Below are 22218 nucleotides of genomic sequence, written 5' to 3' on the forward strand. Positions count from 1 at the left end.
GCTAAGAGTTCTCTCTGTGTCGTCCTAGTCCTTTGAGCCTAAGAGGAATGCTAAGAGTGAGCGGAGGAGGACCACGGTGATCTACAGTTTTGCGGGAACAGGTAGCCAACAGAGGCACCGCTGTAGCACCTTCAGAGTCCGCCGCAGTCAGACCATCTACTGGAGAGAGGGACTACTGGTCACCTTTGATGGAGGGTATCTAAGGTGAGGGACTAAGGGTACACTGTGGTAACTTACTTGAAATGCATGTGTGTGACTCGAATGTTCAAGCAAATCTCCCATTGACACCAATGCATAATGTTTGAGTTAGGATTTGTCTAACCTCGTCCACAGGCTATTGTGCACGGTGCATATAAGCCTGGGATTTCAACAATTCAAAGTTGGCCTTAGTGGGAGTGACCATAGAATTCTATGGCAGTGACCTACTGAGTCAAGTATTTGTCATCATATAATTTTAACGAGTCACACCACTGCGAGCCGTGGGGAGGGTTAGGGGGAAGGTGTTGTGGGAGATGATTGGTTGATAAATTAAGCCGATTTAAGCCAATACCTATGCGCCGGGAGTTTCTCCCGGTCTTTCTGTATTGGCTAATGAAGGCCAAGTTTGACGCGTTAGTCTTCGCTCATTTGGGCGAAAGTGTCTGGGAACGAGATTAGGATTTGGCCCACTGTTAAGTAAATAAATACTGTATTCTTTACTGTATAGCACCTTTTCACAAACACGTGCTCTGTACAACAAGCTGTAGATTTCTCATCCGGCAGGAAGCGTGCCAAACCACAGCCTTTCTCCACCCCAGACCCGGCTAAACGAGCAGGCCTAATTAATCAAACCCAGAGCTGGCTCAGCATTGCATACAGGGCTAATTAGCCAAGCCAGGCACTTAATGATGAGTCTTTAAAAAATGCCTTCAGTACCTTCAGCAGCGCCATCAGGTTCTTCAGAGGGACACTTTCAAGTAACCTTTATAGAACAAAGAACCTTAGGAGAACAAATAACCTTTAGGGAACAAATAACCTTTATAGAACAAATAACTTTTATAGAACAAAGCACCTTTAGAGACTCAAGCACCTTTAGAGAACCAAGCACCTTTAGAGAACCAAGCACCTTTAGAGAACCAAGCACCTTTAGAGACTCAAGCACCTTTAGAGAACCAAGCACCTTTAGAGAACCAAGCACCTTTAGAGAACCAAGCACCTTTAGAGAACCAAGCACCTTTAGAGAACACATCTGGGAATATGAAGAGAGTGTGGGGATTCTCAACTCCTTTCTTCTACGTTGCATTTTTTTGTGTTAACATTTGTATTATTATGTTATCAACTTAATTGTTTACGTTGTCGCATTTTGAGGTCACTAAGGACCTGTTTCCTGGGCACGGATTAAAGGGGAAGTTCAGTAGCTTACAACTTTATGTCAGAAATATCTTCACCCTGAAAGTAGTTTTGAAGCCAGGATGTAATCAATGGTCCGGCTTAAACCACCACCACAAATTTCAGCTAACTTTAGCTGGCCCATAGAATACTTTCCGAGTAGTCATCAAGTAGTAAAATCCTGAACTTCCCCTTTAAGCCAACTACTAGTCATTGACTAAAAAGCATAATGGAGAATCTCCAAGTGATTTTTTTTGTCCAGGAATAGGCTTGTCTGGGTCTGAGAAACCAGCCCTACAGGAAGTCTGTTACAGTTGCACAGGATTTCATTTGAAGATCAACTTGAGGTCATCTGCAAACCTCAAGCCCTCTGTTAAATTGAAAAGCAGACTGGGGGCGACATTTTCGTAGCGTAAAAGCATTGTGTAAAGTGCAAATATGACCATAAACCTAATTATAATCCCTTGGCAGTGTGGAATCGACTGATGTCAACTGGAAGAGGAAGAAAAGCGGGGGCATCAAGATCATTTGCCAATCAGAGACCAGGGATTTTTCAGCCATGGCCTTCATTACGGACCATGTCAATTCCCTCATCGAACAGTGGTTCCCTGGTGAGGTTTCTCTCTCTTTCAATTCGAAGGGCTTTATTGGCATGGGGAACATATGTTTACATTGCCAAAGCAAGTGAAATGGATAATAAATTAAAACATTTAAAAACAATAACAAATTAACAGTAAACGTTATACATAAAAGTTTCAAAGGAATAGAGACCGTTGTCTCTGTCTCTCTGTCTCTCTGCTTCCCCTAACTCAGCATGACAGTCAAAGTCAGTCATTTCCTGCTGCTCAATCGTCATGTTAATTAAAATAGCAGATTGTGTCTTTTTAATGCAGCTTTAACACAGTGGAGTGTTGATGATTCAGTCATTAGTCCACATTAAACTCCTGATGCTGCTTCTAGATTACCTGTCAAATCACAGCACTTAGCAGACTGGTCAGCATGGTGGGTGTGTTGTGATCTGTGTGTGTGCATTCATATTTATGTTTTGGATCCCCGCTCAGCTGGGGCCACTCGTATGAAAATGTGTGCATGACTGTAAATCACTTTGGATAAAAACGTTTGCTAAATGGGATATTTCATGATATATTATTTGTGTTTCTGTAGTGTAGGTGCTGGATGACTGAGTAATTAACGTTGATTGGGGATTTGTTTACACTCGCATGCATGAGTCATTCAGCATGTCTATATTTACATGGGCACAGGGCCCAACTGGGGATTCAAACGTGTTAGATTAATGGAAATGGTATTCACACACGGAAAGTTTTCTCAAGTTAATTAGGATTCAGTCTATGTTGGTGTGCGCCTGTCTCTGTGCGCCTGTCTCTCTGCGCCCCTGACTCTCTGCGCCCCTGACTCTCTGCGCCCCTGACTCTCTGCGCCCCTGACTCTCTGCGCCCCTGACTCTCTGCGCCCCTGACTCTCTGCGCCTGTCTCTCTCTGCGCCTGTCTCTGTGTGCGCCTGTCTCTGTGCGCCTGTCTGTGTGCGCCTGTCTCTCTGCGCCTGTCTCTGTGTGCGCCTGTCTCTCTGCGCGCCTGTCTCTCTGCGCCTGTCTCTGTGTGCACAGTGCACTCCTTTGTATCCTCTTTCTTTTTATAAAATAAGATCATCAATCATTTGCCATAAAGGGGAAGTTTGATTGCACCAATACATACACCATCAGTAAATACACAGTAAATACACAGTAAATACACAGTACTTACACAAAAAGCAACACCTCTTCAATGACTTCAACTTCATGTTGAATGCTGGACTCAGTCAGGATCTTTGTGTCACGTGTGCTCCCTCTCCGGCCTCTAGGTCACCAGGCTGCTCGTTAGGGCGCACACCTGTCACCAGTGTTACTTGCATAATGACACTCACCTGGACTCCATCACCTCCTTGATTACCTGCCCTTTATATGTCACTCCCTTTGGTTTCTTCCCCAGTCGTCATTGTTCCTGTTTCATGTCGGTGTGCTGTTTGTGTTTCTTGTTTTGTTCATTTATTAATGAAATGTATTCACTCCCTGAACTTGCTTCCCGCCTCTCAGCGTACATCGTTACCTCACGCTGCATCTCCCCCACTGTATTACCTCACGCTGCACCTCCCCCACTGTATTACCTCACGCTGCACCTCCCCCTACTGTATTACCTCACGCTGCATCTCCCCCACTGTATTACCTCACGCTGCACCTCCCCCACTGTATTACCTCACGCTGCACCTCCCCCTACTGTATTACCTCACGCTGCATCTCCCCCACTGTATTACCTCACGCTGCACCTCCCCCACTGTATTACCTCACGCTGCACCTCCCCCTACTGTATTACCTCATGCTGCATCTCCCCCACTGTATTACCTCACGCTGCACCTCCCCATACTGTATTACCTCACGCTGCACCTCCCCATACTGTATTACCTCACGCTGCACCTCCCCCTACTGTATTACCTCACGCTGCACCTCCCCATACTGTATTCCCTCACGCTGCACCTCCCCATACTGTATTACCTCACGCTGCACCTCCCCCTACTGTATTACCTCACGCTGCATCTCCCCCACTGTATTACCTCACGCTGCACCTCCCCCTACTGTATTACCTCACGCTGCACCTCCCCATACTGTATTCCCTCACGCTGCATCTCCCCCACTGTATTACCTCACGCTGCACCTCCCCCTACTGTATTACCTCACGCTGGGTAGCTAGCTGTTCTTTGTGGCTATCTACAAAGCTACTTAACAGTAGTAGGTAGCCCTATTGACTTACTATGGGCTTGCCATCCATCCACAGTGGTTAGTGTAGGCCAAAATGAACACACAATGTATTTATTAATGTATCAAGATTACATATTGTAGTCAGGTGACCTATGAGATGTGAGTGTGCAACATTTCATTCTGAAGTCTGAGTTTATTTTCTCTCACTTCAGCTCAAATAATGGGCGCAATTGATTCCAATACATTTTGCATCATTTTTTAAACATGGTTTCATCATATTCCTGTGCATACTTTCCATTGAATATTGTATCGATGCATGCTTAAAAATATGTACAAACAGAGTAGGCTTTCGAGAAGTGTCCTCCGTGCTCCGTTTGGTATACTTTGATTTGGACTCATACTCCATCTTGCGTGCTCGGAGCACGGTAGCATGTATTTTGAGAATGCATGTTCCTGTTAAAAAGTCTCATAGCAGAAGGTAAGAAGGATCCATGGAAACATTCCATTTTAAGGTAGAGATTATCAGAGAGAACATGACACAGGGAGACTGATGAGAATCGGTTAAGACAGCAAGGAAAGTAGTGGAGTCAGGGCTTTGACGTTTGACCTCTACGTTTGTAGTCCGGAGTGGGCTTCACTACCGCCAGACCAGACTCCACGAGACCATTTCTGTATCTCAGTGTTATCTGTCCTCCTGTAGGCCTTACGGCCAGACTCCACCAGACCATTTCTGTATCTCAGTGTTATCTGTCCTCCTGTAGGCCTTACGGCCAGACTCCACCAGACCATTTCTGTATCTCAGTGTTATCTGTCCTCCTGTAGGCCTTACGGCCAGACTCCACCAGACCATGTGACTTTCTGTATCTCTCTGTGTCATCTGTCCTCCTTTAGCCTTGACGGCCAGTGAGAGTGATGGGACCCGATTGATTGAGCAGTACGCCCCCTGTCCCCAGTGTTCCTCCATGAGCAGACAGAACCAGGGGCCTGGGGATCTGGGGGAACCCCCAACCAGGGGGACTGCAGCTGGGAGAAGAGGAGGAGAAGGTAGGGTGGGCCAATATACAGTCAACTTCTGATGGAATATATAGGGGCTATTGCAAAAGTTTAAATTAAACACCATCAATGCGGACATTAAGCACTAAAACAATGATTTGCTTTAGTGAAAGCATACCCTTATAATGTGTTATTACTTGTTATAAGCATGCATGATAAATGACCAGAAGATGGCGCCGACAGAGGGCTGCCTCGCTTCTAGTCCTTAGGATACTTTTCAGTTTTTTTTATTTTTATGGATTATTTCTTACATTGTTAGCCCGGAAAATCGTAAGTGTTATTACATACAGCCGAGAATAACTATTGGATATCAGAGCGACGTCAACTTACCAGCACTACGACCAGGAATACGACTTTCCCAAAGTGGATCCTTTGTCCGAACCACCCAGGGCATTTGAGCTGATTCCAGAGGCCAACCCAAAACAACGCCGCCGAAGAAGAGGTAGGCGGAGCGATCTTCAGGTCAGACTTCAGACGCCCGCACACCACCCACCGCTTCCGAGTATATTACTCGCTAATGTCCAGTCTCTAGATAACAAGGTATACGAAATTAGGGCAAGGGTTGCTTTCCAGAGAGACATCAGGGATTGTAACATTCTCTTGTTTCACGGAAACATGGCTGTCTCGGGATATGCTGTCGGAGTCAGTACAGCCACCTGGAATCTTTTGTGTGTCGCGTCGACAGGAATAAACATCTCTCCGGGAAGAAGGGCAAGGGTGTATGTTTCATGATTAACAACTCATGGTGTAATTGTAACAACATACAGGAACTCAAGTCCTTTTGTTCACCAGACCTAGAATTCCTTACAATCAAATGCAGACCGTATTATCTCCCAAGATAATTTACTGTCACAGCCGTATATATAACCCCTCAAGCCGATACCACGTCAGCCCTCAAGGAACTTCACTGGACTTTATGCAAACTGGAAACCATATATCCTGAGGCTGCAGTTATTGTAGCTGGGGATTTTAACAAAGCAAATTTGAGAACAAGGCTACCTAAATTCTACCAACATATTGACTGTAGCACTAGCGCTGGAAAAACACTGGATCACTGCTACTCTAACTTCCGCAATGCATACAAGGCCCTCCCCCACCATCCCCCGCCCTCCTTTCGACAAATTTGACCACGACTCCATTTTGCTCCTGCCGTCCTATAGTCAGAAACTCAAACAGGATGTACCTGCGCTAAGAACTATTCAACGCTGGTCTGACCAATCAGAATCCGCGGACTGGGATATGTTCCTGGTAGCCTCAGAGAATAATATCGACGTATACGCTGATTCGGTGAGTGAGGAGTGGTAGTGGCATACTGTGACTATTAATACCTACCCTAACCAGAAACTGTGGAGAGATGGCGGCACTCGCGCAAAACTGAAAGCGCGAACCACCGCATTTAACCATGGAAAGGTGACTAGGAATATGGTCAAATACAAAAAGTGTAGTTATTCCCTCCGCAAGGGAATCATTCAAGCGAAATGTCAGTATAGAGAAAGAGTGGAGTCGCAATTCAACGGCTCAGACATGAGACGTATGTGGCAGGGAATACAGACAATCAGACATGAGACGTATGTGGCAGGGAATACAGACAATCAGACATGAGACATATGTGGCAGGGAATACAGACAATCAGACATGAGACGTATGTGGCAGGGAATACAGACAATCAGACATGAGACGTATGTGGCAGGGAATACAGACAATCAGACATGAGACGTATGTGGCAGGGTCTACAGACAATCAGACATGAGACGTATGTGGCAGGGAATACAGACAATCAGACATGAGACGTATGTGGCAGGGAATACAGACAATCAGACATGAGACGTATGTGGCAGGGAATACAGACAATCAGACATGAGACGTATGTGGCAGGGTCTACAGACAATCAGACATGAGACGTATGTGACAGGGACTACAGACAATCAGACATGAGACTTATGTGGCAGGGAATACAGACAATCAGACATGAGACGTATGTGGCAGGGAATACAGACAATCAGACATGAGACGTATGTGGCAGGGACTACAGACAATCAGACATGAGACGTATGTGGCAGGGTCTACAGACAATCAGACATGAGACGTATGTGGCAGGGAATACAGACAATCAGACATGAGACGTATGTGGCAGGGTCTACAGACAATCAGACATGAGACGTATGTGGCAGGGTCTACAGACAATCAGACATGAGACGTATGTGGCAGGGAATACAGACAATCAGACATGAGACGTATGTGGCAGGGAATACAGACAATCAGACATGAGACGTATGTGGCAGGGAATACAGACAATCAGACATGAGACGTATGTGGCAGGGAATACAGACAATCAGACATGAGACGTATGTGGCAGGGAATACAGACAATCAGACATGAGACGTATGTGGCAGGGAATACAGACAATCAGACATGAGACGTATGTGGCAGGGAATACAGACAATCAGACATGAGACGTATGTGGCAGGGTCTACAGACAATCAGACATGAGACGTATGTGGCAGGGAATACAGACAATCAGACATGAGACGTATGTGGCAGGGAATACAGACAATCAGACATGAGACGTATGTGGCAGGGAATACAGACAATCAGACATGAGACGTATGTGGCAGGGAATACAGACAATCAGACATGAGACGTATGTGGCAGGGTCTACAGACAATCAGACATGAGACGTATGTGGCAGGGAATACAGACAATCAGACATGAGACGTATGTGGCAGGGAATACAGACAATCAGACATGAGACGTATGTGGCAGGGAATACAGACAATCAGACATGAGACGTATGTGGCAGGGAATACAGACAATCAGACATGAGACGTATGTGGCAGGGAATACAGACAATCAGACATGAGACGTATGTGGCAGGGAATACAGACAATCAGACATGAGACGTATGTGGCAGGGTCTACAGACAATAAGGCATGAGACGTTTGTGGCAGGGAATACAGACAATCAGACATGAGACATATGTGGCAGGGAATACAGACAATCAGACATGAGACGTATGTGGCAGGGAATACAGACAATCAGACATGAGACGTATGTGGCAGGGAATACAGACAATCAGACATGAGACGTATGTGGCAGGGTCTAAAGACAATCAGACATGAGACGTATGTGGCAGGGAATACAGACAATCAGACATGAGACGTATGTGGCAGGGAATACAGACAATCAGACATGAGACGTATGTGGCAGGGAATACAGACAATCAGACATGAGACGTATGTGGCAGGGAATACAGACAATCAGACATGAGACGTATGTGGCAGGGTCTACAGACAATCAGACATGAGACGTATGTGGCAGGGAATACAGACAATCAGACATGAGACGTATGTGGCAGGGAATACAGACAATCAGACATGAGACGTATGTGGAAGGGAATACAGACAATCAGACATGAGACGTATGTGGCAGGGAATACAGACAATCAGACATGAGACGTATGTGGCAGGGAATACAGACAATCAGACATGAGACGTATGTGGCAGGGAATACAGACAATCAGACATGAGACGTATGTGGCAGGGAATACAGACAATCAGACATGAGACGTATGTGGCAGGGAATACAGACAATCAGACATGAGACGTATGTGGCAGGGAATACAGACAATCAGACATGAGACGTATGTGGCAGGGAATACAGACAATCAGACATGAGACGTATGTGGCAGGGTCTACAGACAATCAGACATGAGACGTATGTGGCAGGGAATACAGACAATCAGACATGAGACGTATGTGGCAGGGAATACAGACAATCAGACATGAGACGTATGTGGCAGGGTCTACAGACAATCAGACATGAGACGTATGTGGCAGGGAATACAGACAATCAGACATGAGACGTATGTGGAAGGGAATACAGACAATCAGACATGAGACGTATGTGGCAGGGAATACAGACAATCAGACATGAGACGTATGTGGCAGGGAATACAGACAATCAGACATGAGACGTATGTGGCAGGGAATACAGACAATCAGACATGAGACGTATGTGGCAGGGAATACAGACAATCAGACATATGTGGCAGGGAATACAGACAATCACGGACTACAAAAGGAAAACCAGCCACGTGCATCCCTAGCTGCATACTCAGAGCATGCACAGACCAGCTGGCTGGTGTGTTTACAGACATATTCAATCTCTCCCTATCCCACATGCTTCAAGATGGCCACCATTGTTCCTGTACTCAGGAAGGCAAAGGTAACGGAAACTAAATGACTATCGCCCCGTAGCACTCACTTCTGTCATCTTGAAGTGCTTTGAGAGACTAGTCAAGGATCATATCATCTCCACCTTACCTGTCACCCTAGACCCACTTCAATAGGTCCACAGACGATACAATTGCCACCACACTGCCCTAACCCATCTGGACAAGAGGAATACCTATGTAAGAATGCTGTTCATTGACTATAGCTCAGCATTCAACACCATAGTACCCTCCAAGCTCACCATTAAGTTTGAAGCCCTGGGTCTCAACCCTGTCCTGTGCATTTGGGTCCTGGACTTCCTGATGGGCTGCCCCCCCCCCCCCCCCCCCCCCCCCCCAGGTGGTGAAGGTAGGAAACAACATCTACACTTCACTGATCCTCAACACTGGGACAAGGGTGTGTGCTCAGCCCCCTCCTGTATTCCTTGTTCACCCATGACTGCCTGGCCTTGCACGCCTCCAACTCAATCATCAAGTTTGCAGACGACACAACAGTAGTAGGCTTGATTACCAACAATGACGAGACAGCCTACAGGGACGAGGTGAGGGCACTCGGAGTGTTGTGTCAGGAAAACAACCTTTCACTCACCGTCAACAAAACAAAGGAGATGACCGTTGACTTCAGGAAACAGCAGAGGGAGCAACCCCCTATCCACATCGACGGGACAGCAGTGGAGAAGGTGGAAAGTTTTAAGTTACTCGGCGTACACGTCACGGACAAACTGAAATGGTCCTCCCACACAGTGTGATGAAGGCGGCACATGGCAACTGCACCGCCCACAACCACAAGGACACCTACAGCACCCGATATCACAGGAAGGCCAAAAAGATCATCAAGGACAACAATCACCCATTACTGCCTGTTCACCCTACTACCATCCAGAAGGCGAGGTCAGTACAGGGGCATCAAAGCTGGGACAGAGAGACTGAAAAACAGCTTCTATCTCAAGGCCATTAGACTGTTAAACAGCCATCACTACTTTAATTAATGGATCACTAGTCACTTTAATAATGCCACTTTAATGATGTTTACATATCTTACCATGCTCATCTCATATGTATACACTGTATTTGATACCTTCTATTGCATCTTGCCTATGCCACTCTGTCATTGCTCATCCATATATTTAAATGTATATATTCTTATTCCATTCCTTTACTTAAATTTGTGTGTATTAGGTAGTTGTTGTGGAATCGTTAGATTACATGTTAGATATTGCTGCACTGTCATAACTAGAAGCACAAGCATTTCACTACACTCGCAATAACATCTGCTAACCCATGTGTATGTGACCAATAAAATGTGATTTAATTTGAAATCAACCTATAATATTGTTTTTGTAATAGGACTGCTGTTAAACAGAGTTTGCACTCTGAAGTCAACTTTATCTTTTGGTCTGATTATCCCACCGCTAGGCAGAGAAAAAGGCGGAGGAAGAGGAGGGCACTTGTTCAACATGGAGGACTGTGTGATCGCTGCCATGGGCCAGGAGTACATAGTGTGTCCCCAGCACACCAACCAGCCTGTGCCCCTTCAGGAGCTGGTCCCAGAGCTTTTCATGACCGACTTCCCCTCACGGTAACCTCTCACCTTTCCCCCTGACCCTTGACCTCTAAACCCTGACCTGTTGACCTATTAGCGCTGCGCGACTGTCCCCCCCTATTTGGATGCTGTATCCCAATTATCCTCCCTTCTCCTGAAGTGTGCACTTGCTCTACCCGTCATGGACATATAAGGATTGGTGTAACTATTGGCTATCAAATCCAATCGCACACTCAGCCAGACTCAGTGTAACGTCACAAGACAGTGAGCCTGAGGAAGGCACGGCACAGATGGGCTAATCTTCTTCACATAGGGGTGAATCATGTCTTTCACTTAAGTCACATTTTCTCTTAGTCATTCATTGACGTCAATGGGAGACTAGTTTAAATGTATTCTCAAGTTGAAGTTAGGATGCCTGACGATTTGTAGATCAGTCATTCTGTGCTGAGCTTGGCTAGAACCGATTCTCTCTAACATGCTATCAAACTTGCGCTCGCACACACACACACCCTCTGAACCACAAACCTCTTATCCCTAACCTTTGGCCCATCATCTGTCACTTTTGACCCTTCACCTGTCACCCACACTCAGGCTGAGCTTTTGGTTATAACTGGGATAGATGACTCTATTTAGTCAATAGGGACAACAAAAGATTGCCCTTGCACTGGGAGAAAACATTTGTTTGGTTGATTGTTCATTTGTTTCACTCACTTAATGCTCACATTACTGACTAAATGAAGCCAGGCCATTCTCACAGCACAAAAACACAGGATGTGTCCCAAATGGTACCCTATTCCCTATGTGGTGCTCTACCTCTGACCAGGGCCCATAGTGCTCTACCTCTGACCAGGGCCCATAGTGCTCTACCTCTGACCAGGGCCCATAGTGCTCTACCTCTGACCAGGGCCCATAGTGCTCTACCTCTGACCAGGGCCCATAGTGCTCTATCTCTGACCAGGGCCCATAGTGCTGTACTTCTGACCAGGGCCCATAGTGCTGTACCTCTGACCAGGGCCCATAGTGCACTACCTCTGACCAGGGCCCATAGTGCACTACCTCTGACCAGGGCCCATAGTGCTCTACCTCTGACCAGGGCCCATAGTGCTCTATCTCTGACCAGGGCCCATAGTGCTGTACTTCTGACCAGGGCCCATAGTGCTGTACCTCTGACCAGGGCCCATAGTGCACTACCTCTGACCAGGGCCCATAGTGCACTACCTCTGACCAGGGCCCATAGTGCACTACCTCTGACCAGGGCCCATAGTGCTCTACCTCTGACCAGTAGTATTGTGTAGTACAGGGCCTTGTGGTTGTGGTGTCCTCCTGTAGTATTGTGTAGTACAGGGCCTTGTGGTCGTGGTGTCCTCCTGTAGTAATGTGTAGTACAGGGCCTTGTGGTTGTGGTGTCCTCCTGTAGTATTGTGTAGTACAGGGCCTTGTGGTTTCCTGCTGTGTTGATCGGAGTCTAGGAGTCTCCTTAGGCTCCTCACTGACAGGACTGTGACATGTACAGAATGGGACACACTGCAGACATAGATACGCTGTACACACACACTCGTATACAGAGGTACAGCAATCCTGCGCACGCTCACACACACACACACACACACACACACACACACACACACACAGCTCTTCAAGGGTTTAGCTGCGTAATGAGTTTCAGTTGATTTCTCAACAGTGACCGCATCCATTGATGTATTGTTTACCCTTAAGGCTAACCACACACACACACACACACACACACACACACACACACACACACAGTGCTTGAGGGTTGATTATCTCTGTGAAATACTACAGGCCGCTGTCGTATTTACTGTTCATGGGGCAACAATCACTCCCAAATATTTCTGATATCAGGAAACACATTTTAGTGCTGCTCTAAGACAAGAGAGATATTGACTAAATAATCACTTCCTCAAACACTGGTGCCACGAGTTGACATCAGCTAACACCACAGCTATGTAGACACACACACAGGAACGTGCACGCAAACATGGACACAGAACATACACACACAGGAACGCGCTCAAATACTCTGCTGTGTGACTCTGCTGAAATGCAATTTAAAACATGTTTGAGATTAAATTGACCCTGAATAATGTTTCCCCCAGCCTTACATTCACATATGGGCCCTAGCAGGAAGTCAGCTCCAGGATAGATGGTCAACTCTGAGCAGTTGTGTCCCAAATGGCACTCTCTTCCCTATGTAGTGCACTACTTTTGACTGGCTTCCTGCCCAAATGAGTGCATTAAATAGGGAAGGGGTAGCCATTTGAGACACAGATTTGTGTTCATGATATGAAGAGGGAGCTAATAAGGACTTAGGAATGTTGCTATGGCGACTATAGCTTCAGCCCTATAGCAGAATGCAATACATAGAATCCTTTGTTGGACGTGTATGTTGCAGGTAGAGTTGAGGTTGGGATCAGGGAGGTAGCTGTAGTAATGTATGGTGCAGGTAGAGTTGAGGTTGGGATCAGGGAGGTAGCTGTAGTAATGTATGGTGCAGGTAGAGTTGAGGTTGGGATCAGGGAGGTAGCTGTAGTAATGTATGCTGCAGGTAGAGTTGAGGTTGGGATCGGGGAGGTAGCTGTAGTAATGTATGGTGCAGGTAGAGTTGAGGTTGGGATCAGGGAGGTAGCTGTAGTAATGTATGGTGCAGGTAGAGTTGAGGTTGGGATCAGGGAGGTAGCTGTAGTAATGTATGGTGCAGGTAGAGTTGAGGTTGGGATCAGGGAGGTAGCTGTAGTAATGTATGGTGCAGGTAGAGTTGAGGTTGGGATCGGGGAGGTAGCTGTAATAATGTATGGTGCAGGTAGAGTTGAGGTTGGGATAAGGGAGGTAGCTGTAGTAATGTATGGTGCAGGTAGTGTTGAGGTTGGGATCAGGGAGGTAGCTGTAGTAATGTATGGTGCAGGTAGAGTTGAGGTTGGGATCAGGGAGGTAGCTGTAGTAATGTATGGTGCAGGTAGAGTTGAGGTTGGGATCAGGGAGGTAGCTGTAGTAATGTATGGTGCATGTGTTGATGTCCAGGAGATAGAGTTGAGGTTGGGATCAGGGATGTAGCTGTAGTAATGTATGGTGCAGGTAGAGTTGAGGTTGGGATCAGGGAGGTAGCTGTAGTAATGTATGGTGCAGGTAGAGTTGAGGTTGGGATCAGGGAGGTAGCTGTAGTAATGTATGGTGCAGGTAGAGTTGAGGTTGGGATAAGGGAGGTAGCTGTAGTAATGTATGGTGCATGTGTTGACGTCCAGGAGGTAGAGTTGAGGTTGGGATCAGGGAGGTAGCTGTAGTAATGTATGGTGCAGGTAGAGTTGAGGTTGGGATCAGGGAGGTAGCTGTAGTAATGTATGGTGCATGTGTTGATGTCCAGGAGATAGAGTTGAGGTTGGGATCAGGGAGGTAGCTGTAGTAATGTATGGTGCAGGTAGAGTTGAGGTTGGGATAAGGGAGGTAGCTGTAGTAATGTATGGTGCAGGTAGAGTTGAGGTTGGGATCAGGGAGGTAGCTGTAGTAATGTATGGTGCAGGTAGAGTTGAGGTTGGGATAAGGGAGGTAGCTGTAGTAATGTATGGTGCATGTGTTGATGTCCAGGAGATAGAGTTGAGGTTGGGATCAGGGAGGTAGCTGTAGTAATGTATGGTGCAGGTAGAGTTGAGGTTGGGATCAGGGAGGTAGCTGTAGTAATGTATGGTGCAGGTAGAGTTGAGGTTGGGATCAGGGAGGTAGCTGTAGTAATGTATGGTGCAGGTAGAGTTGAGGTTGGGATCAGGGAGGTAGCTGTAGTAATGTATGGTGCAGGTAGAGTTGAGGTTGGGATCAGGGAGGTAGCTGTAGTAATGCATGGTGCATGTGTTGACGTCCAGGAGGTAGAGTTGAGGTTGGGATCAGGGAGGTAGCTGTAGTAATGTATGGTGCAGGTAGAGTTGAGGTTGGGATCAGGGAGGTAGCTGTAGTAATGCATGGTGCATGTGTTGACGTCCAGGAGGTAGAGTTGAGGTTGGGATCAGGGAGGTAGCTGTAGTAATGTATGGTGCAGGTAGAGTTGAGGTTGGGATCAGGGAGGTAGCTGTAGTAATGTATGGTGCATGTGTTGACGTCCAGGAGGTATAGTTGGGATCAGGGAGGTAGCTGTAGTAATGTATGGTGCATGTGTTGACGTCCAGGAGGTATAGTTGGGATCAGGGAGGTAGCTGTAATAATGTATGGTGCAGGTAGAGTTGAGGTTGGGATCAGGGAGGTAGCTGTAATAATGTATGGTGCAGGTAGAGTTGAGGTTGGGATCAGGGAGGTAGCTGTAATAATGTATGGTGCAGGTAGAGTTGAGGTTGGGATCAGGGAGGTAGCTGTAATAATGTATGGTGCAGGTAGAGTTGAGGTTGGGATCAGGGAGGTAGCTGTAGTAATGTATGGTGCAGGTAGAGTTGAGGTTGGGATCATGGAGGTAGCTGTAGTAATGTATGGTGCAGGTAGAGTTGAGGTTGGGATCAGGGAGGTAGCTGTAATAATGTATGGTGCAGGTAGAGTTGAGGTTGGGATCAGGGAGGTAGCTGTAGTAATGTATGGTGCAGGTAGAGTTGAGGTTGGGATCAGGGAGGTAGCTGTAGTAATGTATGGTGCATGTGTTGACGTCCAGGAGGTATAGTTGGGATCAGGGAGGTAGCTGTAGTAATGTATGGTGCAGGTTGAGTTGAGGTTGGGATTAGGGAGGTAGCATGTTAAAAACATTTAATGAGCAAGCCTTCCTTCTTCTTGGATATTTTCACTGGTATTGTTAACAAACACGCCCACATAAAGAAAATGAGAATTAAAAACAGGTTCGGCCCCTGGTTCGACCGTGATCTGGAGTTATTCCACCACAATAATTGAATTTGGTGAAAGGCTCTGCACACACATACTCAGGCTGACTGGCTATAGTTCAGGCAAATGATTAATAAGTGCACTCAGGCTATCCGGAAGACCAAAGTGAATTACTTCAAGGAGCAGTTCTCTGTCTGTGGGTCTAACCCCAAGAAGTTCTGGAAAACAGTTAAAGACCTGGAGAATAAACCCTCCTCCTCACAGATGCCCATGTCCCTTAATGTTGATGATGTGGTTGTTACTGACAAGAAGCACATGGCTGAGTTCTTTAATCACCACTTCATTAAGTCAGGATTCCTATTTGACACAGCCATGAGTCCTTACCCGTCCAACATTTCCTCATCTCCCACCCTTTCTAATGCAACTAGTCCCAATGCTCCTCCCTCTCTTCCCCTGCCCCACTACAAAGTTTCTCCCTGCAGTCGGTCACTGAGTCTGAGGTGCTAAGGGAGCTCCTTAAACTTGACCCCCCAAAAACATCTGGGTCAGATTGTTTAGATCCTTTCTTCTTTAAGGTTGCAGCCCCTATCATCGCCAAGCCTATCTCCAACCTTTTTAACCTGTCTCTCCTCTCGGGGGAGGTTCCCAGTGCTTGGAAGGCAGCCACGGTGCATCCTTTATTTAAAAGGGAGATCAAGCTGATCCTAACTGTTCTAGGTCAATTTCTATTTTGCCCTGTGTATCAAAAGTGTTGGAAACTGACTGGCTTCATTGATGTCTATAGTATTCTCTCTGGTATGCATTCACGTTTCCGCTCAGGTTATGGATGTGTCACTACATCCTTAAAGGTCATAAATTATGTCTCTGAGGGGTCTTTGGCCTGGTTTGCTAACTACCTCTCTCAAAGAGTGCAGTGTATAAAGTCAGAACATCTGCTGTCTCAGCCACTGCCTGTCACCAAGGGAGTTTATTTATTTATTTAACCTTTATTTAAAGAGGAGCGACCCAGGGATGTGTGTGCTTTGGGGACCTTTAACAGAATGTGACTGGCAGAACACAAGGGAGTACCCCAAGGTTCGATCCTAGGCCCCACGCTCTTCTCAATTTACATCAACAATATAGTTCAGGCAGTAAGAAGCTCTCTCATCCATTTATATGCAGATGATACAGTCTTATACTCAGCTGGCCCCTCCCTGGATTTTGTGTAAAATGCTCTACAACAAAGCTTTCTTAGTGTCCAACAAGCTTTCTCTGCCCTTACCTTTGTTTTGGAGTTGTTCAGAACAAGGTTAATGTGGTTTGGTAAGAAGAATGCCCCTCTCCCCACTGGTGTGATTACTACCTCTGAGGGTTTAGAGCTTGAGGTAGTCACCTCATACAAGTACTTGGGAGTATGGCTAGACAGAACACTGTCCTTCTCTCAGCACATATCAAAGCTGCAGGATAAGGTTAAATCTAGACTTGGTTTCCTCTATCGTAATCGCTCCTCTTTCACCTCAGCTGCCAAACTAACCCTGATTCAGATGACCATCCTACCCATGCTAGATTACAGAGACATAATTTATAGATTGGTAGGTAAGGGTGCTCTCGAGCGGCTAGATGTTCTTTACCATTTGGCCATCAGATTTGCCACCAATGCTCCTTATAGGACACATCACTGCACTCTATACTCAACTGTAAACTGGTCATCTCTATGTACCCGTCACAAGACCCACTGGTTGATGCTTATTTATAAAACCCTCTTAGGCCTCACTCCCCCCTATCTGAGATATCTACTGCAGTCCTCATCCTCCACATACAACACCCGTTCTACCAGCCACATTCTGTTAAAGGTCCCCAAAGCACACACATCCCTGGGTCGCTCCTCTTTTCAGTTCGCTGCAGCTAGTGACTGGAACGAGCTGCAACAAACACTCAAACTTTTATCTCCATCTCTTCATTCAAAGATACAATCATGGACACTCTTACTGACAGTTGTGGCTGCTTCACGTGATGTATTGTTGTCTCTACCTTCTTGCCCTTTGTGTTGTTGTCTGTGCCCTAAAATGTTTGTACTATGTTTTGTGCTGCTACCATGTTGTACTACTACCATGTTGCTGCCATGTTGTGTTGCTACCATGTTGTTGTCATGTGTTGCTACCATGCTGTGTTGTCATGTGTTGCTGCCGTGCAATTTTGTTGTCTTTAGGTCTCTCTTTATGTAGTGTTGTGGTGATGTGATTTGTGGTTTTTGTGCTATATTTTTATTTGTAATCCCAGCTCCCTTCCCCGCAGGAGGCCTTTTGCCTTTTGGTAGGCCGTCATTGTTGATAAGAATTTATTCTTAACTGACTTGCCTAATGTAGTTTAAAAAAATAACTGCTGAAAGATGGTGATTACATTAGTGATGGATAGTGAGACTTTGTGTGTACTGTATGGGGTATACATAGTATCATGTACTCTGAGGTATACATAGTATCATGTACTCTATGAGGTATACATAGTATCATGTACTCTATGAGGTATACATAGTATCATGTACTGTATGGTGTTTTTGTGTTATATTGGTTGTTTCTGTAGAAGAACCAGCTGGAGTGTGTTTATAAAGTTTGTGTGTGTGAAATGCATAACATAATACTGTGTGTGTGTGTGTAGGTTGTTCCTAGAGAAGGCCCAGTTGGAGTGTAGTGAGGAGGAGAGTGATATCCTGGGCCAGGGGGGCAGTGGAACTATCATCTATAGAGCCTGTTATCGTGGCCAACCAGTCGCCATCAAACGCTTTCACTTCAAGAAGTGCAGGCAGCAGACCATCAGCAGTGGTACAGGTAACACACACACACACACCCTTGGAGTCACACACACATGTAAACAGTGAACACACACACAGGTATATTTGCATACCGTTAAAGGTTTTACAATAGAAAATAAAGAAGTAACTTGCAGGTAGGTGGACATTGTAGAAAGGTCCAGTTCTTCTATGATCTAAGATGCACTTCATGGCCAAAAGTATGTGGACAGCGGCTCGTCAAACATCTCATTCTAAAATCATGGGTATTAATAATTTTTTTACATTTTCTGCTCTAACACCACTCTTCTAGGAAGGCTGTTCACTAGATATTGGAACATTGCTGCAGGGACTTGCTTCCATTCAGACACGAGCATTAGTGAGGTCAGGCGCTAATGTTGCGTGATTAGGCCTGGCTTGAAGTCGGCGTTCCAATTCATTCCACAGGTGTTCGATGGTGTTGAGGACAGGGTCATGCTGGAACAGGAAATGGCCTTCCCCAGACTGTTGCCACAAAGTTGGAAGCACAGAATCATCTAGATTAGAATGTCATTGTATGCTGTAGCGTTATGATTTCCCTTGACTGGAACTAAAGGGGCCCGAACCATGAAAAACAGGCACTATGCATTCTCTTGGCATCCGCCAAACCCATATTCGTCCGTCAGATTGTCAGATGGTGAAGGGTGATTGATCACTCCAGAGAACGTGTTTCCACAGCTCCAGAGTCCAATGGCGGCGAGCTTTACTCCTCTCCAGCCGACGCCTGGCATTGCGCATGGTGATCTTAGGTTTGTGTGCGGCCGCTCGGCCATGGAAACCCATTTCATGAAGCTCCCGACGAACAGTTATTGTGTTGACGTTGCTTCCAGAGGCAGTTTGGTACTCGGTAGTGAGTGTTGCAACCGAGGACAGACCATTTTTACTTCCTACGCGCTTCAGCACTCCGCGGTCCTGTTCTGTGAGCTTGTGTGGTCTACCACTTCACGCCTGAACCATTGTTGCTCGTAGATGTTTCCACTTCACAACAACAGCACTTACAGTTGACCAGGGCAACTCTAACAGGGCAGAAATTTGGTCAACTGACTTGTTGGAAAGATGGCATCCTATGACGGTGCCACGTTGAAAGTCACTGAGCTCATCAGTAAGGCCATTATACTGCCAATGTTTGTCTAAGGTGATTGCATGGCTGTGTGCTAGATTTTATACACCGGTCAGCAATGGGTGTGCAGTGGTGTCCACATAGTTTTGGCCATGTAGTGTATACCTACTATCGCCAGCTTTGAACAAATGGAACTGTAGTGTTGTGTGTGTGTGTGGATATCCTTGAGTTATCGTCTCTCTCTTTAAGGGCCTTGTTGATGGAACGATATTGCAGCTCTTAATCCTGATATCTATTTTCTCATCTTGACACTGTTCTCTTCTCTCTTCCCTCTCTCTCTCCTCCCCGCTCTCACCTCCCCTCTCTTCTCCCCTCTCTCTTCTCTCCTCTCTCTTCTCCTCCCCTCTCTTCTCCCCTCTCTCTTCTCCTCCCCTCTTCTCCTCCCCTCTTCTCCCCTCTCTCCTCCCCTCTCTTCTCCCCTCTCTCCTCCCCTCTCTCTTCTCCTCCCCTCTCTCTTCTCCCCTCTCTCTTCTCTCCTCTCTCTTCTCCCCTCTCTCTTCTCCTCCCCTCTCTTCTCCCCTCTCTCTTCTCCCCTCTCTCTTCTCCCCTCTCTTCTCCCCTCTCTCTCCTCCCCTCTCTCTTCTCCTCCCCTCTCTCTTCTCCCCTCTCTCTTCTCCCCTCTCTCTTCTCCCCTCTCTCTTCTCTCCTCTCTCTTCTCCCCTCTCTCTTCTCCTCCCCTCTCTTCTCCCCTCTCTCCTCCCCTCTCTATCCTCCCCTCTCTCTTCTCCCCTCTCTCTTCCCCTCTTTTTACGCCTTCCTGCTCTCTCTCTTCCATCACCTCTTCATCTTCTGTCTCCTCTCTTTGTTTCCTTCTGTCTTCTCTGTATCCCTGACAGTGATAAAAGCTTTCTCTCTGCAGGCTCTGAGGATTCCTCATTATCTTCTCTTCCCATCTGTTCATCCCTCTCATCCCCTGTCCCTTTCTCTTCCCATCTCATTTCTGCTCCTGTCTTTTCTATCTCCCCAGGCTGTGATAAGGACTGTCTGTGTGTGTCCCAAATGACTCCCTATTCAGAGCCCTATGGGCCCTGGTCTGACCTAGTGCACTGTAAAGGTACTAGGGTTCCATTTGGGACACCCCTCTCTCTTCAGGATAAGAGAGCATCATCATCATCTATCACCCTGGTGCTGCTCTCCTCCCTCCTCTCCTCACTCCTCTCCTCCCTCCTCTCCTCACTCCACTCCTCACTCCTCTCCTCACTCCACTCCTCACTCCTCTCCTCCCTCCTTTCCTCAATCCTATCCTCCCTCCTCTCCTCAATCCTCTCCTCAATCCTCTCCTCCCTCTTCTCCTCCCTCTTCTTCTCCCTCTTCTCCCTCTTCTCCTGCCTCCTCCCTCCTCTCCTCCCTCCCCTCCTGCCTCCTCCCTCCTCTCCTCTCTCCCCTCCTGCCTCCTCTCCTCCCTCCCCTCCTGCCTCCTCTCCTCCTCTCTCCTCCCTCCTCTCTCCTCCCTCCCCTCCTACCTCCCCTCCTACCTCCCATCCTCCCTCCTCACTCTTCTCCTACCTCCCCTCCTCTCTCCTCCCTCCCCTCCTACTTCCCCTCCTCTCTCCTCCCCTCCTACCTCCCCTCCTCCCTCCCTCCTCTCCTCCCTCCCCTCCTGCCTCCTCTCCTGCCTCCTCTCCTGCCTATTCTCCTCACTCCTCTCATCCCTTTTCTCCTGTCTCCTTTCGTTTTTCTCTGCCTTGTCCATAGCAGAGGCTGAATCATCTCTTTCTCTCTCTTCTATCTCATCTTTTCTTTCCCCTTCTCTTGTCTTCTTGTCCCTTAGACAGCCTTTTCTTTCACATTCCTGTATCTTGTACTTGTACTGACATTATCATGCTTATTGTCTACCCTCATTGGCCCTGCTGTATCAATATACCATGACTTTAAGACTTTTTTTGTGCTCATGAAAAGCGCATACAAACTTTAACACGGATTTGATTGTCTGCTCAAGCTACTGAACGTTTATTAAATATTGAAATTATTGAAAATAATTGCCCACCAGAAGATTTCTGTGATATGAAAACATTTTGCTGCTCACGATTGACACAATGGGACTAATTTATCAGAATATTAGGATTGCTTGGGTTGTGTGGACACGTTATCTAAACTGTGACGTTACACAAACGCCTCTGCCACACGTTGGCAAAACTCTGAAATGTTGCAGACTTTCTCTGTTAGGAAAACAGCAATTGACCAACCACGTCTGGCAACACTGAGAACGCTTACACTTCTTCTGTTAGGAAAATCATTTTGCTTATCACTTGTTGCCAAATAACAGTAACCCAATGTATTGTAACGTCCTCCCAGCTGGTTGCAGCTCCAGCTCTCGTCTGTCTCCATGTTTAGGGGGAATTGTGTTGAGTTCATAACCAATGGAGATCTGTGATAGGGTGACATCACCAGGGACTCCTAACTGTTACGACATCCTGCTCCATGGAATAAGGAAATGCTGACTCCTCATTTCTGTGTTCTGCCAGTCAGCACATTTTGTTTGTAAAATGTCAGTCCATTTACGAGTGTGTGTGTGTGTGTGTGTGTGTGTGTGTGTGTGTGTGT

At 46.7% G+C, this 22218-nt stretch overlaps 1 protein-coding gene across 3 annotated transcripts in view; it reads left to right on the forward strand.

Moving 5' to 3' along the window:
* LOC110506180 (leucine-rich repeat serine/threonine-protein kinase 1) overlaps positions 1-22218 on the forward strand; it is a 143691-nt gene that overhangs the window by 70237 nt on the left and 51236 nt on the right. For all 3 annotated transcript variants that reach the window (XM_036964259.1, XM_036964258.1, XM_036964260.1), the window contains 5 exons: positions 29-204; positions 1840-1979; positions 5010-5162; positions 10819-10981; positions 18386-18555. In XM_036964259.1, the coding sequence (XP_036820154.1) occupies positions 29-204; positions 1840-1979; positions 5010-5162; positions 10819-10981; positions 18386-18555 (802 nt within the window). The remainder of the gene's footprint in view (positions 1-28; positions 205-1839; positions 1980-5009; positions 5163-10818; positions 10982-18385; positions 18556-22218) is intronic.

Source organism: Oncorhynchus mykiss, chromosome 26, assembly GCF_013265735.2.
Source record: "Oncorhynchus mykiss isolate Arlee chromosome 26, USDA_OmykA_1.1, whole genome shotgun sequence".
In the NCBI taxonomy this organism is placed as follows: Eukaryota; Metazoa; Chordata; class Actinopteri; order Salmoniformes; family Salmonidae; genus Oncorhynchus; species Oncorhynchus mykiss.